Raw genomic sequence first — 26,233 nt, forward strand, 5'->3', positions numbered from 1 at the left:
GTCCTATGATCGACAGAGGATGTTTCACCTTAATTCAGTGGCCGGCAACCGAAATTAAAACGAATAAAAGATGGAAATGGTTAGATGATTAGATAAAGCTGAGCTGCAGAGAGAGAGAGTGAGAGAGAGGATACGACGATCCAATTTCATTTTCCAACGTAACGATTTAATATATTTCACGTTAAATATAAACCACACACATGCACACAAACACACGGACGTACAGATGCAAACAAATAGGTTAATTGTAGCATCAGGCCACGGCACACCGCTGTCGTTGGGAAGTTTGAACTACCGGTGTCTCGCTTTTGCAGCCCAACCCCTACTCAATTTCCACACGATTCTGTCCGCATTTCTAATGCCGCTGTTGACGGCTGCTTTCACTAAGTTTTGTGTCTACTTTTCTCTCTTTCTTCCATCTAAACTTAATTACTTTTGTGCGGCTGACACTGTTTGAAATATATTCCCTGCCCGCGAACCCATCTTCGCCCATTTTTGCCACTGATTTTCACGCAATGAAACCGTGAGAAAGGTACAATAATCCATCCAACCCTGGGCTGGGATGGTGGCGCGCGAGCTGCACCCCGGGGGACCTGCCCCATCTAGCCGACGTTCGTTTCAACCATTCAAATGCAAATATGTCATTATTTTCTACTAAAATCGGAAAACAGATTGCCACCCATCGCTTCATCTTCCATTTCCCCCCAAAATGGTAGAGGGAGGGTGGTCACCGTTGGCTGTCGGTCGCCTTAACTGTTACGGATAGAACCCCCCGGTTTGGGGCCAATTTCCCAGTGTGAAATGTTATACTAAGCAACACAGCATCGCGTCAATTGTAAACGGGCGCTTGGGGACTGCAATTGCCACCCGTTTGCCTCCGAAAACCGTCACCCAAGTTCCGGGGGAATGCTTTAAACGATTCGTTCATTAGGAAAAGTTTCGAGCCGATAGCTGAGCGCTAAAGCATTCCGAGCGAGGTCCGTTGCGGAAACAGTATCAGTGTGATCAGTTTTTGGGGGTTACATCGTTTGGTTTGTTTGGTGCAGCAATAAAAACATTACTCCCCGAGACAAGTGCAATTTGGGGAAGGGAATTGTTGGAAAGTACAAATTATCCCTGGATCCCGGGTGGATGGCTTTTTTGTGCGAGAAAGTTGAATACGGGAAAGGGGGTATTTTAGGGGAGATAAATCTCACTGTTTGTTTTGCAGAAGAGTTGAACAATAGGAATATCAGTAAAAATATTACATAAATTATTGATTTAAGATGATAAAGAAATATCCGATCCTAGTTGAATTACTAATACAATTATACTAATATTGGACTAGTAAATAACTCTATGAGTGGCAATGGGTGTTGATTCCAAGGTCCACGACGATCGTTCAATAAAAATCCCATTTGAATCTCTCTGTGGCAAGGAGTTCAATACACAGGAGGGTGGCAAAAACTATTCTTGTCCAATATTTAGGACAGAAGTCATGCTGATATGTCTTTATAACCAAAAAACAAAAAGAGAAAAATCGATGGAATACTATAATTATTGTTCGATACCATAGCCACTTTTCTTGCATATTCATTTTGTCGTCATTGGTGTCGCTTGGTGTAGCTTATATTCGTATATTTTAAGTAAAACAAAGTTAAAAAGTGATAATATACACCCAAATTTTTTGAATCGTAATACCTGAATACGTAATTTTCGCTAGGTTAATTCTCTAATCTTGGGCTCGGTGGTGTATCGGAAGCGGCACCGGTCTTTACACGACAGAATCAGACCAAAATCTCATCCTGACTATTTCGCTACGGGTAAATAAAATCAGAAATGGAGGACCCCTAGACCTATTGAGGTTGTTGTGCTGATAAAAAAAAAAGAAGAATTGAGCTCTAACGGGGAGCTAAAGTTATAAAAATCAAGTTTTAAGAAGATATCTGTCGATCATCCTTAAGTATTTAATACATTTTATTCGAAACTTTTGAGCTGTTGCAATGTCGCACAATTTCTTGAAGAATTTCCATGGAGGAAGTAACATACAATTTTAGAAAAACAATCCAAAATTATTGACAGTTTAGAACAAATGTTCACTAAAAGTTCATTCATGTTTCTAGAATATGAGATACATTAATCAATCTTGTAAAATAATGCGAAAGTTACTATGTAAAGACATTTGTCGAGCTAGTGATCGCAATTTTTCGCTCGAACTTGGTAGGAAAACCAAAATATGGGGAATATCTTACATTCTAATAATAGAATAGAAGCATGAAATTGTATGCAGATAAAGGAGAATATTGAGCAAGCCGTCCAAGATGTGAACAGTAAAGGGATGATATCAGGAAGATCCATAAGAATGATGGATATTTGGCACAAAAATCAATAAACAATCGATCGATAAAACAGCATCGATTAAATCGCTCAACAAGTTGCATTTGTACATTGCTTCATCAAACACCAACCACCAGACTTCATACAGTTCGTTTCACACAACAAGGCAGAAAAAAATTCTCCCTTCTATCGGTCTGCAACAGGACGATCGTACTTCTCTAATTGAAGTGGAAGCGATACATTTTTAACACAACTTTTCCCCCGTCACACGCACATACCGCAACCGGTTGGGCACGGTTCTCTGTGTCACTGTCCACACCCTTTATCATCGACTGCCGATCAACAATATCGTTTGGACATGGGTGGTTTTTTTTTCTTATTACCCACCCATCCAATGTCCACTTTCCCGAGATAAAGTGCCCACCGGTATGATGACACAGAAAATGTACCTTCCTCCCCCAACAATGCCTACCCCCAATTTTTCGAGTGGCGTGCCGTATGTATCAAACAAAGCAAACCCAACAAAAGCTCCGCCAGTTCTCGTTAGAGAGTCGTTTTTTTACGCGTTGAAATGTTAAATATGGAGCCTTCTTCTATGTTGTCTCATCCGCACATGCAGCGTGTAAACCGCTGGGACCGGTTTACAATTCGGTGTGTGTCAGCGGTAATAAAATGGCATGTCAGCGTAACACACTTACGATCTTCGCCAAACTGTACCATTCAACACGTCGTCCTCCACTTTCTGCCCTTTCTGGCAGGAGCGCAGTGGAACCGGGTGGACCGGATTTTTGTATAATATTTTCAAGGACGGTTGTGCACGGTGTCTTTTCCTATTTTGCAATCACCGGGGAGTACTTTCACCTGAGCGCGGCTCGATTCAACAATTTCGCAGGTGGATGGCCACTGCACTCTTGTTTGCGTGCATACTCGCGCGAACGTTTTGAAGAGTGCCCATGCTACCAAGTGTGTGTGTGTAAAAGGGCACATTCGGTTTATTGGCTTAGAAAACAACATAAAAAAGTCAGATAGAAGTGAACCTTACCGGCGAGGTGTTTATGCGTGTTTTCATGCGTAACAAATATGTTCTTCTGCTGGGCACGGGCGATTGGTTGGACGAAACGATAAAACAAAAAAACCACCCTCCCATTGCTCCAGAAGAGGGTGTGAAAACTGTGGGGTATCATTCAGGGAAAGACTTCACTTTTTTCTCCTCTAGAGTGGATGTGCGAGTGTGTGGGTTTGTGGGCTTATGTTCGTTGGCTACCCTTAATCTGTTTCGTAATATGAAGGAAAGTAATGGGCAAGTGAAAAAAAAACGGCTCCAACAAAACACAACCAATGGGAATCAATTTTCAAACCGTCCGGCCGGTTGGTTTTGGTCAATGGGTAGCCGATTACTCGCCGATTCAGGATGGGTGTAGAGGGTTTTTCCTTTTGTTTTTGCTTTATTAGCTTCACCCGGCCCAAGGTGCAAGATCTACCACCATCCCTAATTGATAATCTTGCTGCCCATTACGGACGGACAAGTCACTGAACTAGGTGTAATGGAGCTTTAATTGGAATGGGAGAGGGTACGCTATGGTGTAAAAAGGAAAAACTAAATCAATTACATTCCAGCATTCCACACCTATTGGAGATATTTTGTTTCCCCCTTTGCTTACCGGAAAAGTACGAGCAATTAGGGAAAGTAATAGGAAATTCCGAGGCGATCATACTGATAATTGAACGAGCGTTACATTGGAAAATGAATACCCGGAGTTAAATAATCTACGTATTCCAGCAAAGTGGAAAAAGGTGATGTTCGGGTTTTTTGGTACAACTAACGATAAATGAAGCGCCCCGGTGGTGGGTGGTAATGGCGCCGATTTTCTCACGACAGAATCGGTCCAAAATCCCATTCCGATCCATCCTCCGTACGCGGGACTGGCTGTCCGGCTACGGGTAAATAAAGTCAAAGAAAGACAGAAATGGCAGGCCTTTTGAGATTGTTGTGCCGGTAAAGAAGAGCAACTACAATTATATGACAACAATATAACATATGTTAATTCTGTAGTTGTCTTTTTACGAACAAATATGTCATTTTCCTATATTGGATATAATTGGATAACTCCTTGAGCAACTATATCTGCTGCAACGTAGGACTTCGGGTGGTAACCTGCTGATCAGCAGATGTTGGACATCATAGATGCCGTATCATTGAAGTTCCGAGAAAATCGATTTTTCTTCCTTAATCTCCAATAAATTTCAAAATCGTCAAGGTTTTCAATTAATAACCATTTTTGTTAGTACACATTAACGGACTAATTTTAAATGGGATAAAACGTATTAAAGACAATTAAATGCCACTAAGTTTGTTAACATCTTTTGTTTATTCACATTGTTGAAGCTCTATCGGACAGGCACGAACCTCAGCTAACGCTACCCAAAATAATTTCAAATTATTGGTGATCTTCGTGATCACCTGTCACTCCGTGTTGGGATCGAAGTTATTGGAGTAGGTTCTCTGTTTGAGGTATGGCATAAACAGTAACGTCCTTCGCAAGACGGGATTGCAGATCTATGGAAAAGCGTCATTACCATTCCAGAGGGAATATTTGCCCAAAACCTTCAATCACTTCTCTGGGAAATTGTCTGCTGGTCACATGCAATTGGTCTCCACTGATACTTCCTGTTATGATGAAGTTTATCTTGACCAGGATTTCCTCCCTGTTTGTTAGATTGATGCTACCCCCAGGAAGAACGATTTTCAATTGATAATTCCGCAGTACTTTACGGAAAGCATAAAATATCTGTTTGGAACTCTGGCCTTTCTTCAAATAGGAAAAAAATCTGGCTTCAATTATTAACACATTTTGGGTTTTGTTTTCCTATCGATGGAACTATGTTCACGTTGAAATTTGTTTTTCCAGCACCTGCTTCTATCAATCCTTACCCCCAGTAAACGAGTACTTTCGATGAATCATCGGCCACAACGAAATTGTCCTGTGCTAATCATTGACGGTACGGCCCCGACCCATACTGAACTGACTTCGTTGTTATGCAGTTTGATCACCTTTACTGCTTTGGCTTCTTATCAACATCGAATCCGTTATCAATGATACTTGCGATAGACGGTATAGGAAATCAATAAAGAGCAAAACCTGTCCAGAGACCAGAAAACACTAAAATAAATAAAGCCACTAATGTACGGCACAGCGTGATCAGCTTGATTTCTATTAAAGTTCCGAAAGAGAGCACCGAAAATTCTCCAAGTTTTTTTTCCAATACTTCGCTCCGAAAAGGCAGGAATGGCGGAACCTTGGACATTTGTGTTTTTATGTTTATTGGATGGCTGTTTTTTTTTTTTATCAGGTTGGCCCTGTGCCATTATCATCACACTGTGCGCAGTTGGCCGCTGAAACCTAACCCGCAACTACCGCCTGTCAATCATGATCGCCAGTCGCGACCATCGTGAAAAGCGTGTTGCGATAAGATAAATCAAACTGGCCCAAAAGAGCTGGACCGTGCGCGCGTAGGTTAATTTTGATGGCGAGCTCAACTTTCGATAGTGGTTTTTTTAAATTTTTGTTTGGTTTCTTTCCGTTCGAAGTTACTCTCGGGCGGTATAGTTAGCGCATTCAATTAAGGTCAGGAAACTTGGCAAACCTGGCAGGCAAACGCCACTTCCTATTGCCGAGACCTGTGTCAAGGGTTAAAGCACAGGCCGCGAAAATGGGTGTGTTGGAGGCGATGGATTTCATTTTCCAACCCTCCACAGGCGGGCGACCGCCTGGGAAAGATCGGAACAACAGAGCCCAACCAAATGAAGGGAATACACGTCACATTGGTGGAAAACGAAGCAAACAAAAAATATACACACCGCCCCCACAACAGTAGGGAAGGCACGGACAACATCCGGAGCGGCATGGGCAAACAATATCCGAACGAACGCAGAGCGGTCTCCCGAAGCGGTGGCGCTGAGAAAAAGCTGTCAAAAGTTCATAGGCACACACACACACTCAGATTTAGCAAAAAACAACGAAAAGCGGCGGAAAAACAAGCCGCCCTGTTGTATATCGACAGCACGAAAAGCAACGCACCGCACTAGCGTGTGTGGAAAAATCGCACTGTGTGTGGGATTGATGAAAAGCGGGGAAAAAAGGGAAAACACAACAAGTGCCGACCCGTCCGCGGGACCGATCACAACAGAGCAGCCCTATCCTTTTCCTAGCCCTATGTGCGGTACTTCAATATGCAAGAAAAGAAAAGAGATAGGATGACAATACGTCACAAAGAAACAGGAGTGAAAGAGAGAGAAAGCAACCGATTCCATCTTTGTTGCTATGCCGGTGCGAGAACGAGATGGATGTGAGCGGTTCAGCGAAGCGTTGGAACCGAACAACAACACACCGCAACTATAGCAGCTGAAGAGTTCAAACAACTCTTTTGCGGACTCTCCCCCCTCCCGCCAGCACCCGCACACTTGTTCCTCTGCCCCCCCTCCCTTCCCTTTTCACCAACACTCCTCGCAAGCGCACAAAACCGTACGCAAAAGCAGAAACTGGATCGAACAACATTTGCATCATGGCGCACCAGGGGTTCACCGCACTTCACGCGGGAGGCTTACCAACACACCCAACCATTAACACGCACCAACACACACACAGCGAGTGGAAAATCCGGCGCTTGTGTCATATATAGGAAACAGTTGTCTAGTTTTCCTTCCAATTTCCGACCTCCGAGATATTTGGGAAAGCCTATTGTTTTGTTCTTTTGCTTCACTGCTATCCAACCACTACAACCGGACTAGCGAACATCTGCGGGTATTTGTGGCGGGGTTGGCAGGAAGAGGGAGCCCCTTCGTGTTTCCAACTCCAATGCTTCAATCCACAAGCCTTTCCCCCACAATACCAGATCACATCGAAACCGGCCAGACGACTAGATCAAGAACGGAGGAGATACCTCTTGCATGTCTGAGATGAGATAGAACGATGCGCTAGCGCATCTTCCTATCTCGTTCCCGCCAGAAGTCGCAGCACAGGTGTGTGCGGATGGTGGATAATACTCATCAAGCTTAACGCCGTGTTCTGGCGTTCCTCCTCTTGCCACGTTCTAAATATCGCGCTTTCTCTTCCCTTCCTGCTTCGTCTGTTCCATACACGCAGGCGCACACACAGACAAACGTGCCTCCGGTCGATGGCTGCTGCGGATGGATTCCAAAATCGACGGCATCCTCCCTTACCAATCGTACGTTGCGTGCGTGTGTGCCGTGTGTGTTGCATTGTTCTACACACGCACGCATTGGGGGCCCGTTTCGGTTCTTTGCTCCCGTTCCGATTGCATCCTGCGTTTCGCTCACTCTGACTAGGCTTATTTTGTCTAGCCAACAGGCAACACGGTGCGCTGTTACGTTGTTGTTCGAAGGCTACGGATCAAAGTAGCCATTGCGTGAATGTAAACGGAAGCAGGCTCAAGAGTTTCATCCCATCATCGGCTACTACCATGTCGCCTTTCTAGCTGCATCCGTCATCAAACCGGCTGGTTACTATCGTGTCTCCATTTTACAGCTGTATAGATGATATCTAACCTTCTTTTAACCAATTCTAGCGAACCCACGCATCGTTATGGGTGTTTGTTCCCAGCCCCACTTTTACACAGTGCACAGTTTTCACACCACCGCGTGTATTTTCTCATGCTCCATCATAAAAGCGAATGAAGATTTAGCATCAACATCTTTAGCTCTATTTTCTACCCAGTTCCTCTTCATTGCCGAGCTTGGGTTGAACGCCTCACGGATCTAGTAAAACAAGTGCAGCCGGAATAGCTTCGGGTCCAACAGCAACGGCAGGCATCAACGGAAGCGGACAACTAGGAGTCAACAGACAGCTTTCGCACTGTTTTTAATAGCCACATGGACTGTAGAAAATTATAACGGGCATGGTGGTCGTCGGCAAACCAGTTGACGTTGCCATATTTGAAGTTTTCACTCGCTCAGAATAACAAACCACACCACGCCAGCCAACTTTGGGGAACTCTGTGACACACACACACACACACACACATACGCACACATTCAAATTGCACGCACAAACACACACTCATACAAAAAAGGACACACTTACTCGTCGCTACGCTAAGGCTTTTCCTTGTGCCGTCCTTTAACAAGACACACAACAGCACTTTTCGGATTTCACCACGGTGCACTTCTTCAACACGTAAATATAGTATTTCGCCAAGAAAACTTCTACCCTTCTTTCCCTTTTCTTTTGCTGCGTCGCAACACGTCAACACACACTCGCACTACGCGGGTTGGAAAAGCACGGCTTCTCTTCCTTTTTTCTTCGGCCAGAATTTCCTCGCTTCGTCGATGACTTCGAGAAAAAAACGGGTTGCGCAGAAGAAAGCTTCTTCTGTCTCACTCACACACTGGCGTGAAATTTATCCACACCGCGACATTCCCGTTTACTGTTGGTTCTTCCTTCACTGCACAAAGCATAGAATCTTTAGCATTAATTAACCAAAAAAAAAACTCAAATTCAAATCAAAACACTATCGCACAAGTGTCACGACGACAACTGCCAAACAACGGAACGGATCGATATTATCTGCGACTGCAGCGTTTGCAGCTCCGGAGTCTCTTCGGATCAGGTTGTTTGTTCTGTCTCCCGGAGGCTGCTGACACGCTGGACCGCCGAAGAACTGGAAATAGCTGACCGGTTTCGGATCGCGACGGAGAACGAGACACACCGGACCGTTGCACAAAGCGATAGAGACAGGGAGAGCGTGAGCAAGTGCCAGAGAGAACAGGAGCGCGCTTATATGTGCGTCTGTGTGTTGGTGGAAATGTGAAGCAAAGGATGAATACCATTAATCGAATAAAAATGCTGATAATCTTCAGACTGATGATGCTTGGTTTGAACAACCAAGAGCCACGCGAGCCCAATCCTTATCCTCCATGCACGCACGGCACTTTCGCACTAATAGTGTCCACTTTGGTGTGTACGCGAAAAAAAGGCAATTGGCACTAACGCCGGCCCAACACTGTTGTTCGTTCGCGGCTTGGTAACTTTTGAATTAGAAAACATTAGCAATACATGCTGGTGGCTGCATGTTGCCGAGCTTCCACCGGGCTTTACTGTGATGTGAAAGAGAGCGTGATCGTGTGTATGCCGGTTATTTTACTGTTGCGAAAAGAGTACGACTACAGCGCAACTGTTTAGCACTATGGGAGTAGGCTAAAATATATTTTTTTTGTCAGTTACCGTTTTTTTGGTGCGTAAAAATGGTGATGTGGAGTAAAATATTTTATTACTCGTATAAGAATATTATTACAAAATGAGGTGAGTTGCATACTTTTAGATAAGTTATGCGTAGCTATTTTGCACATCAACCACAAAAAACTGAAATAAAAAACCCTCATTCAACGTTTACCACTGTGCCTTTGCGTGTTTTGACAGCTCTACTGTCAACAATAGCTGCCGGGCAAAATGTGCTGTTTTGATTGAATAACGCAAGTAAATGTTGGTGTCGGTGCATATTTACTGAATTAAAACAGTCTTTTTTGGTGAACTAGTGACTTAAAGTAAGGCAGCTTTCCGCTATGAATCAAGCCGAAGTAACGAAGTTAATGTCCCAGCTGAGGATAGCCATTCGTCCACGCCATCGTAACTTGAAAAATCCCGACGGTCCCGAAGGCCGGTTAAACAAGTTGCGCAAAACGGTGACGGCGCTGGTAAAACACGAGCGAATCGAACTTAACTATCAGCGGGCGGATGAAGCACGCGGATACGCGGAACGACTGATTTCGGATGCGATACGGCACGGGGATTGCCACAAACCCACAATGGAAATGGCCGATTATTGGCTACTGGAGAAACAGCTGGTGCACAAGCTGTTCAAGGTGCTCGTACCGCGGTTCGAAGAGTACAAGGTATCCGCAACGCGAATGTACAAAGCCCCCAAAGAATACCCGGGCTGGTATCGGAAGCGAGCGGTTTTGGAGCTCCGAGGCAATCCTTATCCATCGCTGCTTCCCAACCAATCCAACAACCGGAACCTGCTGCATAATGTGCTGATGGACGAAGCGAAGAAAGACTACCGGAGGGAAAAGTATGCGGAAATAGCGGCCCAGATTGGACCGGAAGGTTCGCAGCCAGTGCAAGGGCCGGCCGGGGAAAATATGACCAGCAGCGAACAACCAAAAGCGGCACAACCGCAAACATAGTTCAGTGTGTATATGTAGCCATAACGTCATTTGTTTAGATTTATAGTAGAACGCGAAAACGATAAATAACAGTAAAATAAAGCAGCGCGAGCAATGGAGAAGATTCCCGGTCTCGCTAAGATTAAATGTAATACTGTGTGGCCGAATTGTATGCTTATCGATTTTCTGCGTTTTTGGGTGGCTCATGGATGCTGGTAGGATTATTTACAATCGTTATCTGGGGACGAGAGGACAACACATGGCATATCCTTCTGGTATTGTATGAACTGTTTGTACGACTCAAACGTACACTAGAAGGATACAATCGTAACTGTGTCAAGGATGTTGGGCGCATCGTTGTGCGTTCATCAAATTGGGTAGTACACGCAGGGCCGAATCATTATGGGATCCAACAGGCTTGAGTTCTCCCTCCCTCCACAATTCCCATCCGAAAACTAGCATTCGATGTTGGGGAAAAAATAAATTGGATGTAATATGATACGCGAGGATGGAACATTGAGTCTTTCACAGACAACTGTTTTTTTTTTCATTTCCAATCCAAAGAAAAGACTTGAAATTATGTGCGTTTCTTTTATTATTTTTTTTGTATTTTTTGCCCACCCATTCATCAAATAGGAAATTGTCTTCACCTAGAACGATGACGCATCGTGTGGTTGGGGGAAATTTTGGAAATCGTGCTGCGCTGCCAGGCTGCCAATCGTACATCCGAATTACCATACCCACATGATACATGAACAGCGTAGACTCCATGCTCAGCAAACTCATATTGATGATTGGAGCAGCCGAAAGAAATATTGTGCACGCAATCAACATTTTTATACCCAGTTCATTATTTTTACCCTCAACTCTCGTTCCTCCAACCGGCAGGTTACCGGAAATTGCACCAGCACGCACGTTAATAGCCTTCATACCAGCAGATGCGAGAGAAACCCGAGACGATAAGTTCATAAAAAGTCCGCAAGATATCAATTTAACAAACGACTCCCACCCTCCGAAACAGGAACGATATCGCTCCTTTTGGTTCCGACGAAACGCACCCTCTCGTCGTTCGGAAATGTACGCTGAAATTTGGACATGCTTCACTCCTTCACATCCTGTTCGGGGATGTGTGGATAGATGTGTTTCGGGGAGCACGTTCGTACAACCAGAAACCGTCTGTAGTTGATGTTTGCATTTGATTACAAGTGATGGCGGTGGACAATGGACATGATCATACCCTTACACATGGACGGTCTGACGCCAGCAAGACCAGACAATGACGACCGTAATGGCTGTTAGGCCGAGAGCTGGTTTTTATGGTTCGGAAAGTGCAACGGTCATAATTATGATGGCATAAACTCTTCACTGGGCGGGGGGGCCGAGGGACAAATTGTTCCACAGGACGGTGGACTTAACGACCTTCAGTATTGAACAAATCAAGCCTTTGGATAGCTTAAAGGAAATATAGCGTATATTGTAAGAACGTTCTGTATCATGTTACTTTCCACAATTAACCTACCAATGCGCTTCTTTCCACAATTTTGACGAATGCCCCACGGAACGGTTTGAGTGTGAGGTCGGCCTTTACCTGCAGTGCGTTTTCCTCCTCGCAGGGTAGCAACCGGTATCGAGACAACAGCTTCACCAGCATCGTTTTCATCTCCAGCATGGCAAACCGTTGTCCAATGCAAGATCTGATGCCGGTACTGAACGGTAGATAGGTGAATGGTTGAGGCTCTTCCGCGAACCGTTCCGGCCGGAACTGATGCGGATCGGGATAACAGTCCGGATCATTCTGCATGACGTAGATGTTGAGCATCACCTCCGTACCGGCCGGTATCGTAACACCATCGATAACCATATCGCCGGCCGAAAGTCTTCCAATCATCGGAACCGAAGGGTTCAACCGCAGCGTCTCCTTGATGACCAACTCCGCGTACTTTAGATCCACCAGTGAAGAATACGTCAAATCAGCAGACCCAATCTCACCCGTACCATAACTGGCCACTATTTCTTCGTACAATCGTTGCTGGCAGTCCGGGTTGCGGGACAGATAATACAGGGCAAAGCTAACGCACGACGAAATAGTTTCGTGTCCGGCAAACATGAACGTATCAACTTCCCCGCGGATATCGTTATCGGTCAACGGTTCCTCCCCATCGTGGCGGTTTTCCAGCAGCAGGTCCAAAAATGTCATCTTGCACGTACGATTCTCCTCGTCCCGGGATGCCCTGGCCGGGGCATCTTTAATCCGCTTCACACGCTCACGTATCACAGAATCCGTAAACTGATGAATGACCTGCAAGGCATCCCTGTGGCGACGGCCAGCATTGGTGCATGCGTAAACCGTATCGTTTGTTAGCAGCGGATTGAAGACCCGTTTGTACACCAAGTCAATCATGCTGAGGAAAGACACATTGCACAGCTGATCAACACGGTCAAGGTTCAAGATCATGTACACTTGCTACTTACGCTTCGGTTGCTTTGACAAATTGAACCTTGGGGTTGGATTGACACTCCAACCGTACACCCATTGCCGTCTCACAGATAATGTCCATCGCACAATACTGCACCGGTTCGTATATATTGATGTCCCGATCGCCCACTAGCGGCGCCAACTTAACCACCAATATGTCCGTCTGGGTGATCATGGTGCCGAGAAAATCTTGCAGCATCTTCAAGTGGAACGCCGGATTGATTACTTTCCGCCGGGTGGTCCAGTGTGTTCCACTAGTCAGCACACTGCTAATGCCAATCCACGATTGCAGAAAGCGATAGAAATTTGGCTTGATGATCGTTTTCGCCTGTATCACCTGCTCGATGACGCGCGGGTCGCTGGTGAGCAGTTTAAACTCATTGCAAAGCTCCTGCATGACCAGATTCTTCCCGTACCGATTGTGACAGTCGACCATCGTACGCAGTACACCGTCGGATGTGGTGTGCAGAAAGAGGTACGCACTGCCCACCAGCGGAACCGATGGGAGTGTCCGAAAGTGTGGCAATTGTTTCAGCAGAGCCGCCGCACGACGTCGGTTCCGGAATACTTTCCGTGTGAGGCACAGGATGGTGTAAAGTAACACGGCAAGAAATAGCACGACACTGATCGCCATTGCTTGGTAGATGCACTTCAAATGATCGTTCGCACTGTTCCACCGCACAGCATCTGGCAGATATTTATGTACTTTGGGAGGAGGCTATTGTAAACATGACTATCATAGTTCACTGGTGCTGATCCCAAGAACTGGACCACAGCGCTTATCTTGTACTCCACGTTGTGTTTGTGTAATCAAAAAATTCTGCGAAATGTTCAACATTGGTCCATTTTATTATTACATACGATTGAAGCATAGCAATCAATTAGTCCCGGACAGGGTTTACGCATACGATTTCTACTAATCTAGAGCCTTGTAGCCACGTTCTTCGCTGATCCTATCTTATCGCACCGGTCTCTCACCTTGGAACAATCTTTACGAACGCACCGTTTACCGGTTTTAGCGTCATGTCGGTTTTGATACGCAGAATGTTACTGGCGTCGCACGGCAAAAATCGATAGTTGGCCAACAGTTTCACCAGCATGGTTTTAATCTCTAGCATGGCATATCGCTGTCCGATGCAGTTACGGGCACCAACACTGAACGGGATGTAGCCGTACGGTTGCCGCTTGGCCGACGCTTCCTCGCTGAACCGTTCCGGATCGAACCGGGTCGGGTCGGGGTACAGTTCAGGGTCGTTGTGTAGCGCGTAGATCAGAATGCCGAAATCCATACCCTTCGGAATGGTAACACCATCAATAAGCATATCACCTGCCGAACGACGGCCTATGATCGGTACGGACGGATTGATGCGAAGCGTTTCCTTGATGATCATGTCGAGGTACTTCAGCTCCTGCAGTGTACCGTATGTAAGCTCCCGGCTCTTAGCATCCGGACCGACAATGGCCTGAATCTCTTCGTACGCCCGCTGCTGAATGGGAGCATCACGGGAGAGATGGTACGCAGCAAAACTGATGCAGGACGTCGTTGTATCGTGGCCGGCGAACATGAACGTATCAACCTCCTCGCGTATTTCCGAATCGGACAGTGCTTTACCGTCAATCTCGACGTTTAGCAGCAGATCCAGCAGCGTCATGCGACGCTTCCCATAAACGTCCTCTTCTTCGAGTTTTTCCTGTGCCCGCTTCCGTTCACGTTCGTCCTGCAGCTGCTGCTTGCGCTCGCTTATCACCCGATGCGCGAAACCGTGCACCACCTTTAACAGTTCCTCCTGACGGTTGTGTGCCTTGGTAAACTGGAAGGCCCATTTGTACTCGCGCAGGAAGGAGAAAAGCCGCTTAAGGATGATATCCGAGATTCTGTAAATGTAAGTGAAGTTAGACAAAACTCGTTTCTTGTCACACGCAGTCAAATTCCTCTCACTCTTTTACCGCCATCACATATTCCGAGTGTGGTTGCAGCTGTGTGTTCAGCTTTACGCCCATGGCGGACTCGGAGATGATATCCAGCGCACAGTACGTCACATGCTCGTAGATATCGAAACCCTTACCGTGTGGGCTCTTCCGCAACTTCTCAACCAACACGTCCGTCTGGTGGTTCATGATCACAAGGAAGTCTTCCAGAATTTTAAAGTGAAACGTCGGCGTAATGATCTTCCTGCGCTGGGACCATTTCGAACCGGTCGAAACGACCAGCCCCGTACCGAGCCACGGCACCATAAAGTCGTAAATGATCGATTTATCGATCGTGCGCGCTTGTATCACCTGCTCGATCACTTTCGGGTCACATATCTGCATCGAAGGATAGTTGAACAGGCTCTGGGTGATGAGATTCCGACCGTACTGCTTGTGGAACCCGGTAAAGGTAGCGAAGATACCTTCCGGTGTTGGATCTTTAAAGTGATACGCCGACCCAAGCACCGGAATCGAAGGTACGACGGCGAAGCTTGGAAGTTGCTTGGCAAGTTTGGCCACCGTAGCCCGATTCCGGATGATGGTAGTGACCACCCAGATGGTGGCAATGCCGACGAGCGTTGCTAGTAGCGCTAGAAACATCTTGACCACCTTCAAGGTTACACCGAATGGTGAGAATGAGATGTGGCACTCGAGTGCTCTGTGATGTAATGCCTTTGCGCCGGTCACGAACGATTAATTAAAGGGGCGCGATAGGAACCTCGTCGTACGCGGACACCTGCTGCTGCTGTCGTACACCAAAACAACTGAATTCGCGTTTAGCCGTGACGGTCAATAATATACTCTTGTGGGTGCTATCTGGTTGCGCGAGTGTGCGTTTCAGTGCGTTCAGTTAATTCGGTTCTTTATGCTGGTGAACGTGTAATGATGACCGTTTTGTTGTGTTTCGGAATGTTCCAAAATATACATCGATCAAGGCAGTGGTTGTTAAGCGCAGCATATGTATTGCGTGGAGTGAACCATGTGATTTTTTTTAAATAAACGTTTCGACGCAAACGCATCAAAATGATGCACGATTTCGAACAACTTTCGATTAATAATTAAAGGTTTATTGATTATTCAAAATGATACAGAAAGTAAATTAAGAAACACTGGGTACAGATGGGTGGGACTGGATTATATACTTTACGTTATCAATGATACACCTGAAGAATAAGAATGATGAAATGATACAAGGTACAACTGAAATTTCACTTAAAGCCAACTTTGTGTAAGCAAGTGCAAGTGATTAAACCATAATCTATACTCTAAATGAATATAATTCTAAATTCAACGTATATTCTTGAACTTGTTCAACGACCACGACCTCAAACAATACCGAAACCGTTCCAAAGTAATTGAAAATATTACAAAAGTAATCCATCGATCTAAAAGTGATCGAACATAACTATTATAAGGAGAAAATATAAAGGCAATTTCCTCTTTGCGGCTTAAATCCAGATTTCAGCAAGTCATATTGTGGACTGTGCGTAGGTTTCAAAATATGATGCAATCATGTCGAATGCCGTCTGGTCACTGCCCATGACACAGCAGATTAAACAGAATGGCTTCTCAAACAATTGAAAGTAGTTCAAAAGGTCGAAATTCAAAAGTGAAGTTCATGTTTTCTTTACACAACTGCCAGGGAATGAGCCGATAAGTGACGATGGTAAAATTGGAAAAAATAATTTATTCAGTTAGTTATTGAATTAGTTAGTTCAGATATTAGTGAATTCATATTTATCTATTTTTTTATTTTTAGAACACAACTAGCTTTCATTGTTAGTTTTACTAAAACAAGTTATAATAAGTTAATTTTGTTTGGATAATCTTTTCTTTTTGTTGGAGTTTGCGTTAAAAAGCAACAAAACCAAACAATAAACTAATGAACTAATAATAAGCTAATCTTCAATCAGATTTTCCATGAAAAAATGTGCTTTTCACGCTTATAAACGTTCAGAATAAAGATAAAGCAATAGAAAAAGAATGCCGGAGATTTCCCAATGCATGGAATCACAAACGCAAATAGTACTGTGTAAGGAAACAGGATATGATTGTTTTGATCCATATTCTAGTAGACGTGACACGATTCTTATCTAGTGCTTTTTGTCGCCCACCGGAAAGGAAGATCAGTTTTGAATGGCAATGCCGTTCACCAGTAAGTTTTGCATCCGCCCAATAAGATACCTATTTCTGCTGCAAAAGCATCAATACAAAGATGATTGCACGGGGCAACAAACGAACTCTGTGCAGTGGGGAGAGAAGTGTGGAAAAATGCATCGAAATGCAAGAATTTGAATATGATTATATGGCAACCGGATGTTCTCCAGCGGAGTGACTTGTGGGAATGGGATGCAGACGTTGAGAAAAGGCGTTAAATCAAATATCAATATTGATGTTAAGCAAAAATGAACAACATAACAGGAAGACAAAAAAAAATCCCCTGCAAACCGTATCAAATTTCTGCAAACATCGAGTAGCGGTTCCAGCTGTGTCTTATTCTTGTCGTATTCGCTTACCACGTCACAACTTTGTGCGTTCGCTTCGTGCGGCAATCGAACCACCCACATGCTGGATGAATGTTTTACCTATCAAATCAACCGGAAATCGAAGATTGAAGATTATTTGTTTATTATTCCAGGCTATATTCAGCATCTCGCTGCCGCATCAAGCAAAAAAAAAAAATGTTATGAAAAATCAATAAGCCCTTCACAAATCTCGAAGTGGTTCATCTCTTGAGTGGCTTGAATCTCCGTATGTAATATAACCTTTTCCTACGCTTTTCTGCCGATCTACCCAGGAGAATAAATTTACTGCTTCTTCTAACGGAAAGAGATATGAAATGGTTATCAATTTATAGTTCGTTTCCGATGCATGCTGGGGTTGAGTTCTAGGTCATCTGCCGGTCGAAGCAGGAATTGATACGCTATAAATGAATTGCTGATCTTTACTATCACAATCCAGATTCTTCCTGCAACGCCTTATCTTGCACGCGAACCGAAACGTGATATTAAACGATGGTTTGTCCGTAAAGGGATCCTTTCACTCATCGATTGTCTAAAAGCTACACGTGTTTCACGTTTGTTTACGGTGGAGGCCCTTGGCACTCGTCTGGAGAAGCGAGACTTTAGCCGTTACCTGGATTTGGTCATCGTGGTATGGCATTCCAGAATTTATTACAATTATTTATCGAATCGTCCGAAAGCGGGGGGGCACAATCGGAACCCATAAACAACGTGGTCCTGGCCACCCTGGAAAGCCTTTGGAAATCTCTGCTACGTAGTGCAGCAACGGCGATGATGAATATCGGCGCCCGGGGTTTAGTGTTGCCTTACAGTTATCGCCATTTCAAAGGTATCTCCGACAACACCATTTTCCACGGCAGAACGTTCGGTTACGTTGCGGGCTGTTGGTTTGGCCGGGAAGCTTTGATTATAATTTATAACATCAACCGCCAATAATTCGAACAGGAAAGTGCACACCCGCACCGACACAGGAATGTATATGGAGCACGATGATGTCCTTAGTACAAAATACCTGCCGTTGCCGCTGATCAGGTGCCATTGCCGGTGGGGTAAAGTCTCGTAAATCAGGATCTGTTCGTCTTTTACAACTCGCTCCACGTGCTATCAAACGCACCGAGTGAAATGGTACGGGGTAGAAACGGGTACCGTGTAATGTTGTTTGTGTTTGATTTATCCGCTTAAGACTATCCTGCGGGGAAGGGCACGGAGACCGGCAGATGGGTGTTACAGCGAACGCGCTCAATTGTCTTCGATCATACTGACACGTTTGCGACGGTGATGCGGCGGGGAGACGTACGAAACAGGATAAAATTTATGCAGCATAAGCCACCATCAACATTAACGGGCCACAGGGCTAGAGGGTTGTGCAGAGTACAGTCCCCCGGTCAGGTGTTTCGTCCACCTTGAACCGTGCAGACGTCAGAGCTGCTTATCTCGAATGCAGAAACTGCTCTTCTTGGGTCTTGGGATAGTGTTTGATCGATGGTGCTAATAAGGTAATTGAGTGGAAAATATAGCGACTTTCGAAGGTAGTGCGAATAGTGCTGATAAATCATCTCGCTTCAAAATTCATTCAATGCAACACAAACAGATGGTGAAACATATTTCCATGAAAAGATGGACCGATTAGTAGTACCGAGAATGACATATCCTATCGCATTAGGAAATCGAACGACTGAAATCGATTATTCAGTACGGTACCAGTAATCCTGAAAGACGTACAGTGTACACGATTGCCAATTTCTTCAGAAAACTAATTATTCAACACATGTATGTTGGATGTGCACGTTGAAATTCAAAGTCATACACCGGGAGCATAAAAAGCTACCAGCGTACTAGATCGGCAGCTTCCACCGTAGAAATGGGCCACATTCCTTTGGTGTCCTTAGCAAAGCGAAGAAAATAATCAAATGACAAATTTACCGACTTCCAAGAATGCCGCGAGCTGTCCCTCATAATGCTGTCCACCAGCCCGGTTCAAACGTACTCGATCGAATGACAAACAGAATCGTCCTTTGATGTCCACGCTTAATTCCAACCGTGTATCCATTTAATGCCAACGAAATTGGATAGATGCTGCGATGGGTGGAAATCGGACGGTATCGGAGAGCTCTAATTCAAGGCGATCCGATTTTGTTTTTGGAAGGAATTTAAGGTATTGCAGCTGGGGCAAACAAAAAAAGACACACACACACACACACACACACCATTGATCGTTACAGCGTGAACAGATTTTCAGGTGCCTCCGTTAGAGCTGAAGGTGTTGGTATTGTGACAGCATGGCAAACCGAACGATTTAATTTGGCAAACAAATCAAATTATTGATTCCTTTGAGCGTGAGCACCTTGATGCCTGATGCGTTGATGCTTCTCGGAGATGAGCTTTGCAGCTTGACGAATTAATCCCCCACGAGAAGGGGGCAGAGTTTGTCCTGTGGCTTAGCGCCCGTAATCTTATTATTGATACCGCTTCATGGATCTTCCAGCGTAGACGGTCGTTCGGCGTTGTTTGTCTGGCTTTTTCGAGTTGGTTTGCCATCGTGGCGTTTCCAGGTTGGGTAGAAGATTATTCAAGGTGCGTCATAATAATTAAAAGCCATTTCAAAAGCCGTCTCATCAGAATGGATGAACTGGAATGGTGTTTTTTTCGTTGGCTTTTCCGGCAAGTGTTTAAACTTTGCTAGAAACCTTCCTAGCTGATAGTAATAATCGATAGCTTTCAGCCTAAAGGTATTGCCGTTGTTTGAAAGCTTTTCGCTCGGGATGAAGATGAAGTGTGTGAACCGAACGAACAAGCGTGTCCAACATTTTTGTGGTGAGTTAAAAGTTATTGTAATGAAAAAAGCCATGAAGTTGTTTCTTCCGTCCCGAAGAGCAATCTGCAGAAATTGTAAAGTTTAAGTTGTGTAGCGTCGTTCGTGAACGAGCGAGGAAGGTCCGGCAAGATGATGAATGTACATTTTCGTCTTATAATAGGTGAACATTAAGGTTACGTTTGCATATTTCCAATACACCGTCGTTGGCTGACTCGTCCATCATTAGTGTGCGCGGGAATCGCTGTACCAGAAGAAAGAATCACTGTAAAACTTCCTCACCACCAAAGATCCCTCACATTTCTTCCGGTTATGTGCCAGACCACCACCATCATGGTCCACAACAAAAGGTCATGGTAATAAAACAGACGGAGTAGCAGGTATGGCTGGAGCAAAGGTTCGTCAACTTTTAACAAAAGTTTCGCTTTTTTGACGAGTGGCATTGTTTTTCTTTCATCAAATTTTGAATGTTATATATTTCCCATCAAAGATGGTCTCAATTGTTCTGATCGCCTTGCGGCCAAATAAAATCGATCCGGTTCGGTTCCTGCACTGGGTGTAAATAATACAGGAAATAAAAATTCTAAAGGAAACGGAACAAAATACATTCTGAACCCGATTCAATGAGCCGTAAGTGATTGTGCAAATGGTGAATGAAGGTTGGATAACCGTTCTCGTGTTGGTCGTCTAGCCACAGTGAATGCTGTTATAATAAGCTATAATGGTAAATGTTATATTACTTTTAACTAATGTGATTACAAAAAAGTCATTTATAATATAAAATTGCAACATTTGGAATATTGTAATTGTTATACTAAAATGTGAATTCCTAACAGGTGGCGCTACCAAAACCAAGTGTTAGCGCATGTTAAATTGAATTTAGATTACTTTAGATCACTCGTTTTAGCATGATTTTGTCATGAAACTAATCATCAATTAGATGAAAAAACCGCTTGTTGAGGTTTAATTATGAAACTTGCCAGGAATAAACATAACATTTTAAATGTGTGAAAAAAGTCCAAAATGCATAGAGATGAAATTAAGCCATTATTAGAGCAACATGAACAGTAAAAGTAAATCCGTTTGCAGCAACACTCTTTGTAATCCGAGAAGCGGAACTTTAAGAACTTGAGATACATGAAATAATTAAATATTTTAAATATGGCTTTTGAATACTGCCTACAATACAAATAAGTATTTTAACCGGAACCGGAATAGCGAAATTTTCGAGTCCCTACAGGCATGCTACAACATCGTCACAAAAAGGTTAAGTATTATTGGATTTAACCTGGAATATGGAATTGATAAACCAACATTACTAAACACCATTACTTTAAAAGCTCATTGAATAATATTGAAATTTCGCTTATAAGTGACAAGTATCTGTAAATAACGTTGCGAAACAATATTATTATTTTACGCACTGTACATTGGTTGATTCCCTTAAAAACCGGACGTCCGTACTTGGTGAAATGGGAAGATGAAGATTTACCGCACTGGTGCCACGACGGTTCGAACGATGATGCCCCAATCATTGATGGTAAACGAAACCTTGACACACCAAAAAACCATCGACAAAATAAGCATGAATGTGAAGAAATGTATGACGGCGCTTCTCGTCAGATCTCGGTAAGTTTCGCCTCACTTTCGGCACGCATCGCAACCACACGCTGACTGCGAGACAGAGCCCATGGTACACAGCAGTTTATCGTACCCTTGACGGCCATCAAAATGCATTCATCCTTATAAGTTGGCCTTTTTTTCTTGTTGTTGGTTTCGCCACTTATCGCCCCAGCCCAGCGTCACCCGACAACGGAAAGGGAAAGCTTTGTAATTCATGATCCCCGCCAGCCATGCCTTTGGACAGGCTGAAAATGAAAAGTAGATGTCGGTCGCTTTGCATAGCATTCAGGTTGTGTTAATAAAGCGCCATTAGCACGGTCTGCGTTGGTGGCAATCTATTGATGATGGGATGAAAAGTTTAGGCGAAAGATCCGGGGGAAAATCGTAATGCGATCGACGTTAATCAAATACGCTTGCAATGTTTAATGATTTGGTGAAATATTAGACACTTTCTCATCACAACTTTTTCAACACTTTGCCGTTGTTTAATTGGGCAACTTTTACCAATTTGACTGTTTGCTTTTGTTTCACTTTTCTCTATCTTGTTCCACGAATTTTACGTTCCATTTGCTTTATGAGCTACTGTCGCTTCATTTGGTCCCTTCGATGGCATATCCTTCTCACAGCATGAAGCCGTCGAGAGGATAACATTCCTCAGCTGTGTCAACGCCGGAAAAAAAACTTCCAAAAACCGCCAACACTCGCGTGCAAACACTGGAAACGGCTATGTTGTCACAATTAAACCCCAATTAACTCTTGGTTCTGTGACAGCCGGAACGAAACGTGCCAGTGTAAAACATCAACCCCACTGCGGACGTCCGGGTGATGGCGAAAAAAGGGATCAGTTTAATTGGAACCGATTTGTTTTCATGGTCAACTAACTAAACTTGCACGGTGTAGGACCGGTGGGAGGTGGTCCGAGCAGCGAGAAAGATAAGCATTCGGGCGAACAAAATGAGCTTTACGGTTACACTGGAACCGATGTTCCGAACCCGGAAGACAAGTTTGCTGATGGTCCGGTGTCGCAACTTGTTTAATTAACCGGTTGAATGGACGAACGACGATGTGTTGGACGTTTTGGGAAGTGATGGAAAAAGGTAAGCTTGTAAACGGTCGATAAAAGGTTGTCACCTGTTTTGACTTATCTTTGGTAAGTTTGTGTTTGAGTTAATTATGGTTCTTATCAACAGGATTTAGTTGAGAAGAATTGGAACTAAGGCAAGATCGATTTTTTTTGGATGATATTGCTTCGTAACAGCCAATTTCCATGCTTGGGCTAAATAAATCAAAAATTAAACAAAGTTACTTACAGGTGAAAGTATGTTGGGTAGAGATTAGGTGTAATATATTTTAAGTGTTTTTTAAGCACGTAACACTTTTAGAACAATTTTAGAATATCAATTATACCGTTGTAACCTTATTTTAAAATTTAAATCCATTAAAGAATTTTTAATGTTTTGTTTTCTAATGAACGACCTGTAAAGTAATTCAAATGTGAGGGAGAATGGACTTAATACAAGCCGCAAGGTTGATGAGATTTGATTTGAGATTCCTCCGAGCTACTAAACGTTTGAGAAAAAAATAACAGAACAAAATGCTATCATTTAAGCAAAATAAAAAAAAACCAAAACAATTTATATACGTTATGCTAGAATTGAAGTATTAACTACAACATGTATTTCAGTCAAAATACAACATTAAATTTTCTTTTTAATCAATCAATTGTGTTTCTGCAGGTTATAAATTGATACGTTAATTTGAGTTTTCCATTTAATCCTTGGTGAAATAAATAGGATAACTATGTAACATCTCACATACAAGACTACTGTTTTTGATTGAGTTGTGTTTTTAAAGTTTTATAGGTAAAGTGCAAATAGGCCGCTCCTGACGAGCTCATTGGCCGATTCATAATACTGAAACTAGATTCACTTGTTGGAATTTCGATCTGTCCCAGTACATCACCATCAAGGCGTTTGAATTGGAAACGAAAATAAGATTATTATCGACACAATGACAGCATGCTATTGGTACCATTTTTCATCATTCCTCCGACGGTACGACTTCCATACAATTTCATTGCTCGCGTATGTTGATTTATCATTCCGTCGATTCGCCGGTAAGATGCCTATCAAGTTTTTACCGATAAAAAATAAAGAAGCTGTTTCCTATCAAGCGTATCCTTCACGTTACGTTCAGTTCACAGCATCATTGCACGACTGATGTGATCATTCGGCAAGGACGAAACATCTCCCGACCGGTTGTCTTAAATAAACTGACACCGTAAAAAGTCAGACACCGTACATCACATCAGCTGTGCCGGATGGTGGCAATGTGTAAGCAATGTTCAAGCATCGTTTGGGTACCGGCCCATGATGGGGTGTGTTTATGGAGAATCGAATTAAAAGCAATTTAATTTCATCTCCCCAATTGCCGGTGGGCTTGGCACTTTTAAAGCCTGTCAGTGTAATGGAGAAATCTACCGATATGGCTTTCTTCGTGTGAGAGAGAGTAAGTAGGAAGCAAAATTCCTGGAACACATTACATCCGATTTGGTGAAACCTATACACTTTTAAGTACCCGCTTCGAACGCATGGCTTCCGGTCTGGTGAAGCATGATTTATTCAATTAATTACTTACTTATTGGATTTTTGATTGGAGCTGAGGATGGATCGTCTCGTATACTAAGACGTTGTACAGAATGTCCAAGCATTCCATTAGTTGATCAAAACAGAACTAATGATGTGGCAACAATGAAGCTAAAAATGTTCAAACAAATAATAAAAAGTAGTGCAGATCGAATAAAGCAGATGGGTCGTTACATTCCTTTGGTGGCCAAAATGGAATTAATTTACCTTTTATTACCTAGATTTATCTAGATTGATATAAGTTCCACCAGCTGTCGCAGCATAGGTTCGAGAAGGACGGAAAATTCATTCGTGTTTGAGAAGCATCACTTTAAAATTGTGTATTCGTGATGATACACAAAACATAATTATGCTATTTATTAAAACAATACAATTTTATAAAATTATTCTAAACTAACCTAACTAATTTTTACAATTGATTGAACGGAAAAAATTACGTCCTATCTAGCAGGCGTATGAATTTAGAAGAAGTGCGTGTAACCACTGCCGCTTCCGTCGTTAACGTTACCTGGCACTATAACGCTCCTGATCTTGTCCGGTTATACCAGCAGTAACGCCAAAGGATAGCTTCACAGTTGTTATACCACATGATTATATAAACAAATAATTCTATCAAGAAAATAAAATAAAAATGACGGAAGTACGTGGAATAAATTAAAAGCAGAACGGAAAATAACATCCCGTTGATCATGCAAACTTTATGCCTTAGCTGAAACGGAAAACATAAAAGGCTACTAAAACGTAAGCCTCGATGCCCCCGCGGTCGATTACTTTGCGTAGTAAGTGATCCACCCCTGCCTACTGTGATTTTATTATATAGCTATTAACCTCCATTTTGTGGGCAAATTCACCGAAATCTCACGTTACAGAGCGTTAAATTTAAATGACTAAAAATTGCGTTTAATTTATTTGTCGGAATGTGTAGCTTCGGCTTTAGGTTTTAGGTAGTTGAACTTTGGTCATAATTTAAAAGTGCAAAACAGAGTATGCCCGATGATACCAAACCTTCAGATAAAAGCAAACTTTAATACCAGCTGATCCGTTCGTTTACTTCCATTTTACATTTACTTTAAGTAGAAAACAATCGAATAAAGCAAAGTTTACAATCGCTAGAAAAAAATTCTCTAGTTTTCTTTACGTTTCCATGCCGTTCGCCGTATTGTCGACACCCAGTCTAAACCACATTTCAAATTTGCTCTTCTGTTTTCGCGCTATATCCATGGCAGATTTGTGGATGCTGGTCATTCGAATTTTACAGTTACTGTGGAACAATTGTGGAACAGTTTTTCTTAGATGGGGAAAAACAATATTTTGAAAGTAAATCCTTTAATGTAACATATTGGAAAATTAATATTTCAGCAAAAATCCTCCAACAAAAAAGTGTCGAAAATGCAGATGGTCGAAGAAAACCTGCTCGTAATTACGGTGTTAAGGTGGTAACAGTGTAAGCTTTTTCTAGTGTTTTAGTTAACTATTACCTTTTCTGTGGTCTGTCCTTCCCAAAACGAAGATTTGTAGCCGACAAAAATAGATCGTTCACGTTACAGTACGTGCCGTGTTTAAAAGGGTGCCGATCCAAACTCCCATTGAGAACGTTCGATTTGGAAAGCGCATTTGTCATGGTTAGTGTCAGAACCGGGGACAAATCAAAACCACAAAACCTCATAACCTCATAACGAAAAAAAG

The 26,233-nt window shown here is 43.3% G+C and overlaps 3 protein-coding genes across 3 annotated transcripts; 1 reads left to right on the top strand and 2 right to left on the bottom strand.

Annotated features, from left to right (window-relative positions):
- Window positions 1-9,895: 9,895 nt before the first annotated feature.
- On the top strand, window positions 9,896-10,519 carry LOC128717996 (39S ribosomal protein L17, mitochondrial). Its single transcript, XM_053811671.1, has one exon. It carries the CDS (start codon window positions 9,896-9,898, stop codon window positions 10,517-10,519), a length of 624 nt encoding a protein of 207 aa, XP_053667646.1.
- Window positions 10,520-11,860: 1,341 nt separating this feature from the next.
- Window positions 11,861-13,608, bottom strand: LOC128717997 (probable cytochrome P450 4d14). Its single transcript, XM_053811672.1, has 3 exons — window positions 12,971-13,608; window positions 12,018-12,900; window positions 11,861-11,950 (listed from the first exon to the last, which is right to left on the bottom strand). The coding sequence occupies exons 1-3, from the start codon at window positions 13,606-13,608 to the stop codon at window positions 11,861-11,863; spliced, it is 1,611 nt and encodes a 536-aa protein (XP_053667647.1).
- A 340-nt stretch (window positions 13,609-13,948) lies between these two features.
- On the bottom strand, window positions 13,949-15,545 carry LOC128708213 (probable cytochrome P450 4d14). Its single transcript, XM_053803173.1, has 2 exons — window positions 14,914-15,545; window positions 13,949-14,849 (listed from the first exon to the last, which is right to left on the bottom strand). Exons 1-2 carry the CDS (start codon window positions 15,543-15,545, stop codon window positions 13,949-13,951), a joined length of 1,533 nt encoding a protein of 510 aa, XP_053659148.1.
- Window positions 15,546-26,233: the final 10,688 nt, after the last annotated feature.

The sequence above is a fragment of the Anopheles marshallii genome, chromosome 2 (assembly GCF_943734725.1).
Source record: "Anopheles marshallii chromosome 2, idAnoMarsDA_429_01, whole genome shotgun sequence".
Classification (NCBI taxonomy): Eukaryota; Metazoa; Arthropoda; class Insecta; order Diptera; family Culicidae; genus Anopheles; species Anopheles marshallii.

Bases quoted from the DNA above. Each gene is read 5' to 3' on its own strand.
- LOC128708213 (XM_053803173.1), bottom strand. From the start codon at position 15,545: ATGTTTCTAGCGCTACTAGCAACGCTCGTCGGCATTGCCACCATCTGG. The intron at 14,850-14,913 runs GTGAGAGGAATT...TTACATTTACAG, and splicing joins TATGTGATGGCGGTAAAAGA to AATCTCGGATATCATCCTTA.
- LOC128717997 (XM_053811672.1), bottom strand. From the start codon at position 13,608: ATGGCGATCAGTGTCGTGCTATTTCTTGCCGTGTTACTTTACACCATC. The intron at 12,901-12,970 runs GTAAGTAGCAAG...GTCTTTCCTCAG, and splicing joins TTTGTCAAAGCAACCGAAGC to CATGATTGACTTGGTGTACA. The intron at 11,951-12,017 runs GTAGGTTAATTG...ATTTCCTTTAAG, and splicing joins TTGTGGAAAGAAGCGCATTG to CTATCCAAAGGCTTGATTTG.
- LOC128717996 (XM_053811671.1), top strand. From the start codon at position 9,896: ATGAATCAAGCCGAAGTAACGAAGTTAATGTCCCAGCTGAGGATAGCC.